The following is a 12,136-nucleotide window of genomic DNA, read 5'->3' as shown; positions in this document are numbered from 1 at the left end:
GTACGTATGGTACGGTAACCTCCTGTTACTCTAATTTCTGGAAATTAACTGACTTGAATTTACTGTGATATGGATTGTCTGCAACACATCATGAGTGGCAAGGTGTCTCAGCTAGAGTACCAGATCTTTTGTACTTTTGTACTTGATTTCCTGTAATCTTCCTATTCAATATTGTATGTGCCTTTCTTTGTCTTTGATTGTTATTCTTATTTTTATTGTATTTACATTCTATTATAATAATCAGGTAGCCAATGTCACGGTGTGGGTTCCCCGTCATTGGAATCCATCGTCTGCCGCTGATTCGGCATCCATCGTTGTTTCAAACCTGTCCCAAGTCCGGTCGTGCTTGGCATGGCGTGTCCTGACCCACCCTCCTGCCCCAAGCTATCCAAAACGCCTCGACCAGGGTGGTTTTGGGTGGAATGATTCCTGCATCCAGGATCATCCCGATATCAACATGCGTGATACTGTCCATCCGGGGGCAGATATAGGTAAAACGGTGGAATTTCCACCTGCATGAGGTATTCTCCCCCCTTTTTCTAATTATAAGTATCGGGCGTATCAGGTGGGAGCACGAGTTTCGGATTAGTCACTCCCGTCCTCTCACCGCCTGCCGCATCCGGCGAACTGCCCACAAACCGGCGGATCCACTCACGGACCTTGCTCACTTTCGCCAACGGCAGATCGTCCTTCTTGGCTGCAGGGTGAGTTTGAGGGACGTCGCGGAGTTGCCGCGCGCTGTACAGACCGCCTGCGTCACCCGCGTCCACCCGCGGTCGGTGCAGGAGGTCGACCTTGGTGACCCCCTTCCGTAGGCTTTGCCCGTATACCCGTTCGCGGAATGAGCTCAGGCCAACCATACGCAGCAGGACAATGTCGCGGGGTCGCAGGCCCGCCAGCGTGGGGCCCAGGTCGCCTCCCTCAGCGCAACCTCGTGCGGCAACACCACCCTTTGTCTGGTCCACGGGGCCTAGCCAGAGCGTAACCCCAAACCCGCTGCGTGTCTCGTCCCCTACGACCATCTCAACGAGATCCAGTTCCTTCTTCCACTGTCGCGTCACAATGCGACGTGGCGGGTGAATTGTGATGATACTGACAATCAGGTTGACCGTCATGGTCTGGGGCACAATGGACTCGAGGTATCTCGCACTGGGGATGTCCTGGAGGTCGATCACCGGTCCCTGGATCGGCGGCATGGGCCCTGGAGCCTCTTTGTCACCCTCGTTACTAGTCGCGATTGAAGTCGCCGTGCTGCCAGCCCAGAGGTCGCTCTCCTCCATGGAACCGGGCGCAGACACCGTCGAGGTCTCGTGGACCGTGAAGGAATGGTTGTAGAATTGCGAGAGCATCGAGTCCTCAGGGAGTTCTGAGGGGATACTCCCATCGGGGTTATCCCCCTCGCGGTTGGTAAGATCTCGGGTCGTCAAGAACTGGGTGACTCCGGCTCCGTATAGGTTCTCCTCGAGAGCCCCACGCTTGGGTAACAATCTCCATTTGACTGGCTGCGTGTCCGACGAAGGCCGGTGCCCTTCGTTCTCAAAAGGAAAGGTAGGTTCGTTGAGGAGCTCTGTTTCATCCCAGTGGAGGCTCTGAACGGTGGGGGCTCCCATGAGGAAGATCATTTTCTTAGACATGATGGCAGATGACCATATAAGAGCGACCATTCAACATCGTAAATGAATGAATTGAATGAATTGAAAGTAGTTGGATTGATTTTCCGTCTCCAGGCGAACTTCACGGTTCACCATCAAATAATCTCCCTGATGACGAGTCCTGCTCCAATCTGTCTACCGGATCGAGTGTCCGTCCTTGAGGCGGGGAGTCTGTCAACTACGATTGGCATTGGGAGTGAATAGTCACCGTCCCCGGATACTGAATGCTGTCATGTACATCCTGTCATGGGGTGTATCTCATAGATCAGTTGACGGTCAGAATGAAGAGTAGTTGCCATCTCCATCGTTAGAATATAAAGTATGGACGGCGGTGGAATCGGCCCGAAGCCTGCTGCCTGGGGCACCCACACGTGACAGCCCTCCGGCCGGGCACAGCGACCGCCGTGGCAAACCCAACCGATAGTTTCGCCGCCCGGCGTGGAGAGAAGCAAGTTCCTGTTTCTCATTCAATCATCTATCCTACTTTGATCCCTAGTGTCGAGTTGGCTGTCATCTTAATATTATTGGTGATGGCATTTTGCCTGTCTGAAGAATAACCTTACTCCCTGTCTTCTCTCTTATCCTACTCCCAAGGCCCCCACTCTGATCTCCATCGTCGCGGCCGAGCGCCGCCTCTGGGCAACCATGATGGCCTTCCAGCTCCCCATTCCCAGGCCGGTGAGTCACTTTCTTATCCTCCACACGCTTGAGAATATCCGGTCTAATGCTGGATTGTGAAATAGAATGTTGCTGCGGCGACTTCGGACCTGTGGCCGGCAATGTCGACGACGCTGAACGCGCCCTGGAAGAACGCTAAACGTACCTTTTCCGCCTCCGCCTCCGCAGCGTCTCAGCTCCCCGCCCAGCGCACGCCGGCGGAAGCGAGTTCAACGGTATGGACTTTCTGTCAGGATGCAGATTACAAGAATACCGGTATTAATGGATTCATAGACACTCCGTGGCGTTTCACTTCCCGAGTGCTTGAACGTAGTGTCCCCCGAAGCGCTAAGGGCAGACGTGTTGTATAAGCCCATGCAATCTTGGCCCTCGTTTCGGACTACCTCTCTCGCGCTCCGTCCCTTCTCGTCTCGTTCCTATTCCACGGTGACCAAGGGTCTGGTCGGTTTCCACGCCGCTCCCAAGGTCAACGGACTCTCCAGGCTACAGCAACAACGATTCCTCTTTGGCGGCCCGTCTCACAACCTGTTGGCTCAGAAGGAAAAGACCGCGAACAACAACCCCAACAGCGCCAGTGCCCAGAATGCTTTCTACCAGTCCCTCCTCCGCGCCAACATGCCCGCGATTGTCGTCGAACGATATAAGAGTGGTCATTTTGCCAGCAACCCTCTCTCGGAAGCCATCTATCTCAAGTCCCTGCAAAAGGTGGGTGGCGCTGACGCCGCCGCCGCCGTCGCCCCCGGTACCAACCAGAACCTGAATCCCGAGCAACTGCAGGCCATCGGCCAGGCGGTCGCGGCCCGGAATCATGGCGGTCAGGTCGGAATGGCAACCAAGCAAAACGGGACCGGTGCGAAAGAGGCTCCCCTGTACGTCGTCGTGGAAGAGTCGCTCGGCAGCGCCGTGTTCCGTTGGGTTAAGTTCCTGCTCTACTTCGGCTTCTTCACGTACTTGTCTCTTGTCCTGGTCACTATCCTTGTCGAAACCACCGGTGTTTTGAAGAACATCCGCGGCCCCCAGAACAACGAAGCGCAGCCTCAGCAACAGACCGTCCGGTTTAGCGACGTGCACGGATGCGACGAGGCCAAGGATGAGCTGCAAGAGCTGGTGGAGTTCCTGGTGAACCCCGACCGTTTCTCGTCCCTCGGTGGCAAGTTGCCCAAGGGTGTGCTTCTCGTGGGCCCTCCCGGCACTGGTAAAACGCTCCTGGCTCGCGCCGTCGCCGGCGAGGCTGGGGTTCCGTTCTTCTACATGTCTGGCTCTGAATTCGACGAAGTGTATGTAGGCGTCGGCGCCAAGCGTGTCCGCGAACTGTTCAACCAAGCGCGGGGCAAGGCTCCGGCCATCATCTTCATCGACGAACTGGATGCCATAGGAGCCAAGCGCAACGAGCGGGATGCGGCCTATGTGAAACAGACGCTGAACCAGCTGCTCACTGAGCTCGACGGATTTTCCCAGACCAGCGGTGTGATCATCATCGCGGCCACCAACTACCCTCAACTGCTGGACAAGGCCTTGACGCGTCCCGGTCGTTTCGATCGGCGGGTGGTCGTCGGACTGCCGGATGTGCGTGGTCGCATGGATATCTTGCGCCACCACATGAAGGAGGTTCAGACCGGCACGGATGTCGACGTCGGCGTGATCGCTCGCGGTACGCCCGGTTTCTCTGGAGCCGATCTTGAAAACCTGGTCAATCAGGCGGCCATCCACGCCAGCCGGGACAAGAAGACCAAGGTGGGCGCCAAGGACCTGGATTGGGCCAAGGACCGGATCATGATGGGTGCCGAGGCGCGCAGCCGGGTCATCCAGGATAAGGACAAGCTGCTGACGGCGTACCACGAGGCGGGGCACGCGCTGGTGGCCTACTTTTCGCCATCGTCAACGCCGCTGTACAAGATCACTATTGTTCCCCGTGGCATGGCGCTGGGTGTGACCCACTTCCTGCCCGAGATGGACATGGTGTCGCGGAACTATACTGAATACCTGTCGGATATTGATGTGTCGATGGGCGGAAAGGCTGCGGAAGAGCTTATCTTTGGGCCTGACAAGGTCACGAGCGGTATCTCCGCTGTATGTCTTCTTTTCCTTCTTTCCCGTCTTACTAGAACTAACAATATGCAGGACATCCAACAAGCCACCGAAACCGCCTTTACTCTGATCACCCGATTCGGCTACTCCAAGAAACTCGGAAACGTCGACCTGTCGAGCAACTACGACAGCCTGTCCTCGGAGACCAAGCAGGAGATCGAAGCCGAAGTGCGCCGACTCGTGGAGGAGGCTCGCGCGCGCGCGTCCACCATCCTGACCGAAAAGCGCAGCGAGCTCGAACTGCTGACCAAGGCGCTGATCGAGTACGAGACTCTGACCAAGGAGGAAATGGAGAAGGTCCTCCGGGGCGAAAAGCTGCCCAAGTTGGAGATCGCGCCCGAAGCACCGCTCATCCTGCCGGAGCCACTGCAGACGACCCGACTGCAGGAAGAGGCCGCCGAGCCCCCAGCGTCGACTCCGACCCGATCGCCCGAGTAGTCTATTTTTTGTCCTTGTTATCCATCTCCTGTTGATATCCTCCTCTCTGCTCGCATGTTTCTTTTTCTCTCCTCGCATGTTCCTTTTCTTCCTCTTTGGCATGTCCCTTTCGTCTTCACATCCTCTATCTGAGCTCGATTTCCTTGTCTGATCTCCAAGTTGAAATAGCATGCATTGGCAGGTTGATGGCCAGCAATGCTCATTGTATTGTACTGTACTGTACACGCATATAGAAATTGGTCAATGTCTACATACCATTACCTTCTAGCTTGGTCTGATATGGTGTATTAAAGTGGATTGTTGTGTTGAAGTGGATGTAACATGGTACGGTTTGGGTTCCATGACGCAAGATATCCGGCGGATATCACGGGACTTCCATTCTTTCTTTTGGCCATCCGTCAGACATAATACTGAAAGAAGACAGGAACTTATTATATATATTGTATATACTGTATATTATATCTCATTATACGATCATGTATACTTCGCCATGAGACATCATCTATCAGCTCATTCAGCGTGGGACATCCCCGTCTGGTCGGAACAACCCCGCTGTTGTGTTACCAGTCTACCTATATCTATCATCTACACTCTCTACCCTGTAGTGAATGATAGATAGATAGATGAATGAATAGGTAGACAGACAGACAAAAAGAACAGTACCACAACAATGCCAACCCCCACCCACCCAACACCCCCAGCGCATCCCCCCCGGATAGCCAACCCAGCCATACCACCACAACCACCACCACCAAACAAAATGCAACCCATCAAAAAACAATGGTGGAACTGGAACTGGAACCGCTGGACCTTCCATCCCAAAATACACATGCGCCCCCCGGACGACGACGACCCGCAAGACTGGTGGTTCGCGTCGACCGCCATCCCGCTCATCTCGGCCGCCACGAGCCCGCTCGCGAACGTCATGTCGATCGTGGCGCTCGCCATGCGCTGGCGCTGTAATGTGCATTTTGATCGCAGTGATCGGTTGGGGGATCCGGTGCAGACTACGTATGGGGATCCGGGGTGGTATGTTCCTTTCTATCTTGATTTATATCCATGTGGATATATGATATGTGTATATGGATATGTCTAAGGCTAAAGGGATAGGTGCATCGCGTTGAACGCCATCTCGCTGGTGTGTGGGTTAGCAGGGAATGTATTCCTGTTGTTCAATTTCACCAGAGTCGTGCGGTATATTGTTGCGTTGCCGGTGTCGATCGTGTGTTGGGTTTTGGCTACTGCTACTGTACCTCCTCCCTCCCCTTTCCCCTCTCCTCTTCTTCCTCTTCAAAGAGGCATACAAAGATATAAACTGACCAAGAAACAGCTAGTCTCCAGCATAACAGCAATGCACATCTACGCGCCCCCCATCCCCCCCTCCCAAACCTACTCCCAAGCCTACTGGAGCGCCGTCATCGCCTCAAGCCTCTACTTCCTCCTCGGCGCACTCCTCCTCATCAACCTGCTGGGCTACATCCGCGGCCACTACCCCCAGCACTTCGCATTAACAGACTCGCAACGCACGCTCATCCTGCAGACAACAACCTTCGTCATCTGGCTTCTCATCGGCGCGGCCGTCTTCCACCGCGTCATCGACATCTCCTTCGCCGACGCGCTTTACTTCTCGGATGTTACTATCTTGACCCTCGGGTTCGGCGATATCCCGCCTACGACGGCTGCGGCGAAGGCGCTGGCGCTGCCGTATGCTGTTATGGGGATTATTATCCTGGCGCTGGTGGTGGCGAGTGTGCATCGCTCTGTGAGGGAGGTGAAGCACAATAACGTTGTGATGAAGCATGCTGAGCGGCGGAGGCAGGCTGCTCTAGAGCACTTTCGGTCCCTACACAACAATCCTCAACAGGGTAAACATCCCTCCTCACAGGGAGTCCCACCCCAAGCAACAGCAACAGCAACAGCAACGCCAGGAACCGAACCCGAAGACAAAGCCCGCTTCCACGCCATGCGGTCCATCCAAAACAACACGTCCCACTTCCGCCGCTACTTCAACCTGTCCCTCAGCATCCTCTCCTTCATGGTGGTGTGGACCATCGGCGCCGTCGTCTTCTGGAGCATCGAAGCGAGCCAGGGTCTGAGCTACCAGGAAGCGCTGTACTTCGGGTTCTGCTCGCTGCTGACCATCGGGTACGGGGATATCACGCCGCGGACGAATGCGGGGAAGCCGTTTTTTGTGGTCTGGTCGCTGGTCGCTGTGCCGACTATGACGACGCTGATTGCGGAGATGGGCGATACAGTTGTGGATGGGTTTAAGAGGGGGATGGATGTTGCGGGGGATTGGACGGTGTTGCCGCATCCGGGGCAGTATAGGGCTTTGTTTAGGGTTTTGGGGGGTGGTTTTAGGGGAGATAAGAAGGGGGGAGGAGGGGAGGTGATGGGAGGGGAGGTGGTAGTATTCATGGGAGGGGGAGGGATGAGGAGCGGGGGGGAGGAGATTCTTCTTCTTCGTCTTCGTCTTCTGCTTCTGCTTCTCCTACTCCTACCACTACTGACTCTTCATCTCCTTCATCATCCTCCTCCTCCTCACCACCACCACCTCCACCACCTACTACTACCCCATCACACCCCCCAGAAAAACACCCCCAACCCAAACCCAAAAGACCCCCCAAATCAACCCCCCCATCCTCGTCCACCAACTAGCAATCACCATCCAACGCGTCACAAAAGACGCCACCCTCGCCTCCCCATTCACCTCCACCTCCACCCCCAAACAATACACCTACACCCAGTGGACCGTCTTCAAGCGGCTCATACAGAGTTCCGGCGCGGCCGCTTGGGCCGCTTCCACCCACACCAACACCCGTGCCTCTCTCCCGCCTGACGATCGGCGGGAAGAGTTTAAGCGGAAGGAGGACGCGTATGGGTTGTTGGACTGGGATTGGATTGGGGTGGAGAGTCCGATGATGGCGGGGCGGACGGAGCCGGAGTGGGTGCTGGATCGGTTGTGTGAGAGTTTGGTGAGGGTTGTGGATTTGGGGAGGTCGAGTGTTGCTTTGTCGGGTACTGCTGATGCTGATACTGATGCTGATGCTGCTGTGGATTAGGATGATGGAGATAGATATTTATGAATGTATTTATTGATGTATTTATGTATGTGATGAACTATTCGTATATCTATATGTCCTATCAATCCCATCTGATGAGACCGACGTATGTTACCTGATCGTATCGGGTATCCCAAAGAAACCTCCAGAAAGCCCCAACCCCCAGTCAGAAAAACATCGCTAAATCGCAGACCCCAAGCTATTGAACAAGAAAAAGAAATGAAATAAGGTTGAAATATAAAATGCAACTCATTCAGCGTCAGCTTCCCCGTCCATGTCGCCCGCTTCCACCCAGCCGCGGGACATCTCCACCGCCTTGGACCACTGGCCGTACATCTTCTTGCTCTGGACGGGCGAGATGTGCGGCGTGAAGGTGGTGCGGTTGGCGCGGTTCATGTTGCGGAGCTCGCTGAACTCCTTCCACACGCCCATGGCGAATCCGGCGGCGATGGCGGCGCCGAGGGCGGTCGTCTCGTGCATCGAGGGTCGCTCGACGGGGATCTGGATGATATCGGCTTGGGTCTGGGACAGTTAGTACGGGTCGATCAAAAGCGAGAGGGGAGAGACCGACCTGCATGCAAATATCCGAATTGCTCATACCCCCGTCCACGGCCAGTTCGGTCAGTTTGTGTCCACTGTCCATCTCCATGGCGTCCAGAATGGCCTTGGTTTGGAAACAGGCGGCTTCCATGGTGGCACGGGCAATGTGCCCTTTTTGGGTGAACTGCGTGATACCAACTATTCGAGTCAGTGGGTGTCATGGATAGGGAAAAGGGATGAACGTACAGATGGTTCCCTTGGCATCGTCAATCCAGTACGGAGCGAACAAACCACTGAAGGCAGTAACGAAGAAGCACCCTCCGTTGTCCGGTACGGAGCTAGCCAAATCGCTGACCTTGCGCGAATCACGGAAGAAACCCATGTTGTTCATCAGGAAGGAGACACCGCTACCGGCGACGGCAACGCTACCTTCGAGAGCGTAGGTGGGTTTCCGGTCACGCCCCAGCTGGAAGCCGACGGTGGCCAGCAGGCCGTGCTTGGAGATGACGGGCTTGTCGCCGACGTTGTACAGCATGAAGCAGCCGGTGCCGTAGGTGTTCTTGGCCATGCCCGGGGTGAAGGCGCAGTGGCCGACGAGGGCGGAGGACTGGTCGCCCAGGCAGCTGGTGATGGGGATGCCGTCGAGCGGGCCGGAGCTGACGTAGCCGTAGCCCTCGCGGTCGGCGGAGGGGAGGATGGTGGGCAGGCGGATCTTCTTGCGGTCGATGCCGAAGAAGTCGAGCAGGCGATCATCGTAGTCGAGGGTCTCGAGGTTCATGAACATGGTGCGGGAGGCGTTGGTGACGTCGGTGACCAGGCGGCCGCCGGTGGGGCCGCCGTTCAGGTTGTAGATGAGCCAGGTGTCGACGGTACCAAAGGCCAGGCGGCCGGCCTCGTAGGCCTCGCGGACCTCGGGCAGGTTCCGGAGCATCCAGACGAGGGTGACGGAGGAGGGGTAGGTGGAGAGGGGGAGACCGCAGATACCAACCAGCTCGTCGGCACCGGGCTGTTCCTTGAGGTCGCGGACGAGACCGTTGGTACGAGTATCGGGCCAGGCGATGGCGTTGTAGAGGGGCTCCCCGGTCTCCCAGTCAAAGCAGATGGCGGTCTCCCGTTGAGAGGTGATGCCGATGGCCTCGATGGCGTCGGCGGAGTGACCGAGGGCGAGGAAACTCTTCATGGCCTCTTCGATGCAAATGTAGACGGAGTCGACCAATTCGAAGGGATCCTGTTCATGGTATCTACTAATATTAGTTTTCTGTCTTTTTTCTTTTCTTGTCCTTTCCTTTCTCTTTTTCTCTCTTTTTGCTTTCTCTTTTTCAGGCGAAAAAACTCACCCCGATTGCGAATGAATCTGACGGAATTCATTTTGGTATTTGGCGACGGGAACACCGGTGCAGTCAAAGATGATGAAGCGAGAGCTGGTGGTACCGGTATCGATCGCACCGATGAAGCGTTCCTTGAGATCGCCACGGGCCCGCTCGTTCTGCAGCAAAGAACGGTTGCCGTCGTTGGATTGATAGGCGTGGATATCGATGTGAGGCTCGTAATCATCTTCGACGACGGAATCCGACATGTCGGTCATATCAAAGGGGTTCCTCATGGTGATGGCGTGGAGAGGTTTTTTTCGTGCTTTTTTTTTTTTTTCTTCGAATTTATTTTTGACCCCTCCGTGGGAACAAACCAACGGGATGAAATAGATAACAGGGAATGGGAGTTTAAAAAAGAAGAAAGAAAAAAAAAAAAAAAAAGGGAAAAATGTGAACCAGAAAACCGGAAGGGAAGGGTATGGCGAAAAGGGTATATAGGTGGTATCAAATGGACCGAAGAAAAGATGATTTGACGGGCGATGGGAGAGGGGAAGTCAAGATAAGAGAGGGGAGGAGAGGAGAGGAGAGAGAGAGGGGCAAATGACCGGAGTCGGCAATATCTCGTAATCGGGTCCTTTGGGGGGGGAAGAGTAGGGAGGAAGGAAGAGAGAAGGGGGGAAAACTCGAGGGAGGCGAAGAGTAAAAAGAGAGAGAGAGAGAGGGAGAAAGACAAGAATTAATTACGTTGCAATTCCCGTTCCAAGCCAAGAGGGGCGCGAACAAGGTGGAAATGGAGACGGATGACGCGGGGCGGGGAAGAGGAAGGGAAACCGGCACTACAGTCGGGGCGAATGATACAATCAACTATAGACACGATGGAAGCCAGAGAAGTCCAGGAGAATGAGAAGAGAAGAGAAGAGAAGACAAGAGGATGACGTGAAGGGTCGAATGGAAGAAGAATCGATTGTCGGAGAGAGAAAGGAAGAGGAAAGCTGGTTGGCGGAAGTTGGGACAGACCAGGTTGGAAAGTATGAGGTCACGCTGGAGTACGGTTGGTTTGACTTGGTTAGGGTGGCGATCTATTCCATTCGACCAATACGAGAGAGAGAGGAGAGAGAGAGAGGAGAGAAAGAGAGAAAGAACAGAAGATAAAGAAGAAAAAGAAGAAAGAAGAAAGACTTTATGTTCACCTCACTTTTGTTAGGGATTCCCATAGACAAGTGAGAGGAATGTGAGTCTACTATTGTCTCTGCTTCTTCTGGAGAAGTGGGGGCGGTGGGGGAACAAGAGGTTTTTTTTCTGATCAGACGACCAGGTTGGTCGTCAGCTTGTCTGTTCCTCCTACTGACTATAGCTGTCTTGGTTGTTGTCTTGTTTCTGGTTCTTGGGACTACTAGTAGTCTAGTCCCCCCCTTGCCGTCTTCTCCAATCCCTACTAGTCCACCACTTGGCCCTTTTTTTTCCCACCATCCAGATGAATTTCCCTGTGGTTTATCCAAGGAACCTCTGGCATTCCCTGGATTTTCTTTTTCGTTCCTTCTGTTCTCTTGCTTCTTCTAGTCTGGTCGGTAGAGATCCGGCCCTAAGAATAGACTCGCACATGACCCTCGACTCCCCTTCCAACTCCACTTCCTATGCTAACTCGTCTCAACTCCTCGCTATCTACTACTTCCTACTAATTAGTATGACTATCTACTACTACCTACTAACTACCTGGAAATTCAGGATCCTCACCTGACCACTGCCAATTCCCCTCCAGATCAATTCCTGGATGCAGGATCCATCAATCCCCACGTCTTAACTACCACTATCTCCAACAAGTCACAGCAGTCCATCTAGATGCAGTCCCTGCCAAGTCTTTCCTTCTCTTTTCCTTTCTTTCTTTTTTCTTTTTTTCTGTCGATCGCCCACCTGACACTGTCCAATTTTTCTCTCCCCTCCCCACTATTCCCCTTTCAACCGCCCGGATCCAGTCTCTCACCTTCTAGACCCGGTCCAGTCCCTCTTCCACCTTCCACTTCCACTTCCACTTTTCTTCTCTCCCTTTCTTTTCTCAAGGTCATTTGGACAGTGGTTTCCCCCTGTTCATCAATCCTGTCGACCCCTCCCCAGTTTTAACCGTTCCCGGTTAGCCTGGATTATCATCACTCAGTTGAAGAAAATTAAAATTTACCATCTCAATAAAGTCAATTCAAGACAATGAAGAATCGGCCCGGTCACTACCTGGCGGCTCGGTTCGGCCTGAGGGCACCTTTTGGTTTTGACCGTCTGGTCCGGCCCGATGTCTTCAGTCCCGTAGTCCGTACAGTCATCTCTTACCTAATCCACATGACGTTATTCCCACCTCTTCCTGGTTTTCCTGGAAAAC

At 54.2% G+C, this 12,136-nt stretch overlaps 4 protein-coding genes across 4 annotated transcripts; 2 read left to right on the top strand and 2 right to left on the bottom strand.

Moving 5' to 3' along the window:
• Window positions 1-177: 177 nt before the first annotated feature.
• Window positions 178-1,700, bottom strand: P168DRAFT_291923 (uncharacterized protein). The gene has a single exon (XM_024837495.1). The coding sequence runs from the start codon at window positions 1,632-1,634 to the stop codon at window positions 540-542; it is 1,095 nt and encodes a 364-aa protein (XP_024691398.1). The 5' UTR covers window positions 1,635-1,700; the 3' UTR covers window positions 178-539.
• A 432-nt stretch (window positions 1,701-2,132) lies between these two features.
• On the top strand, window positions 2,133-5,109 carry P168DRAFT_256499 (i-AAA protease YME1). The gene is made up of 4 exons (XM_024834520.1): window positions 2,133-2,330; window positions 2,396-2,545; window positions 2,604-4,400; window positions 4,452-5,109. The coding sequence occupies exons 1-4, from the start codon at window positions 2,298-2,300 to the stop codon at window positions 4,854-4,856; spliced, it is 2,385 nt and encodes a 794-aa protein (XP_024691397.1). The 5' UTR covers window positions 2,133-2,297; the 3' UTR covers window positions 4,857-5,109.
• Window positions 5,110-5,544: 435 nt separating this feature from the next.
• Window positions 5,545-7,965, top strand: P168DRAFT_312077 (voltage-gated potassium channel). The gene is made up of 4 exons (XM_024839548.1): window positions 5,545-5,885; window positions 5,967-6,105; window positions 6,187-7,197; window positions 7,475-7,965. The coding sequence occupies exons 1-4, from the start codon at window positions 5,617-5,619 to the stop codon at window positions 7,916-7,918; spliced, it is 1,863 nt and encodes a 620-aa protein (XP_024691396.1). The 5' UTR covers window positions 5,545-5,616; the 3' UTR covers window positions 7,919-7,965.
• P168DRAFT_256492 (glycerol kinase) lies at window positions 7,947-10,124 on the bottom strand. The gene is made up of 4 exons (XM_024834519.1): window positions 9,796-10,124; window positions 8,705-9,699; window positions 8,490-8,656; window positions 7,947-8,440 (listed from the first exon to the last, which is right to left on the bottom strand). The coding sequence occupies exons 1-4, from the start codon at window positions 10,059-10,061 to the stop codon at window positions 8,168-8,170; spliced, it is 1,701 nt and encodes a 566-aa protein (XP_024691395.1). The 5' UTR covers window positions 10,062-10,124; the 3' UTR covers window positions 7,947-8,167.
• Window positions 10,125-12,136: the final 2,012 nt, after the last annotated feature.

The sequence above is a fragment of the Aspergillus campestris genome (assembly GCF_002847485.1).
Source record: "Aspergillus campestris IBT 28561 chromosome Unknown P168scaffold_9, whole genome shotgun sequence".
Lineage (NCBI taxonomy): Eukaryota > Fungi > Ascomycota > Eurotiomycetes > Eurotiales > Aspergillaceae > Aspergillus > Aspergillus campestris.
This window is presented reverse-complemented; position numbering and strand designations above follow the sequence as displayed.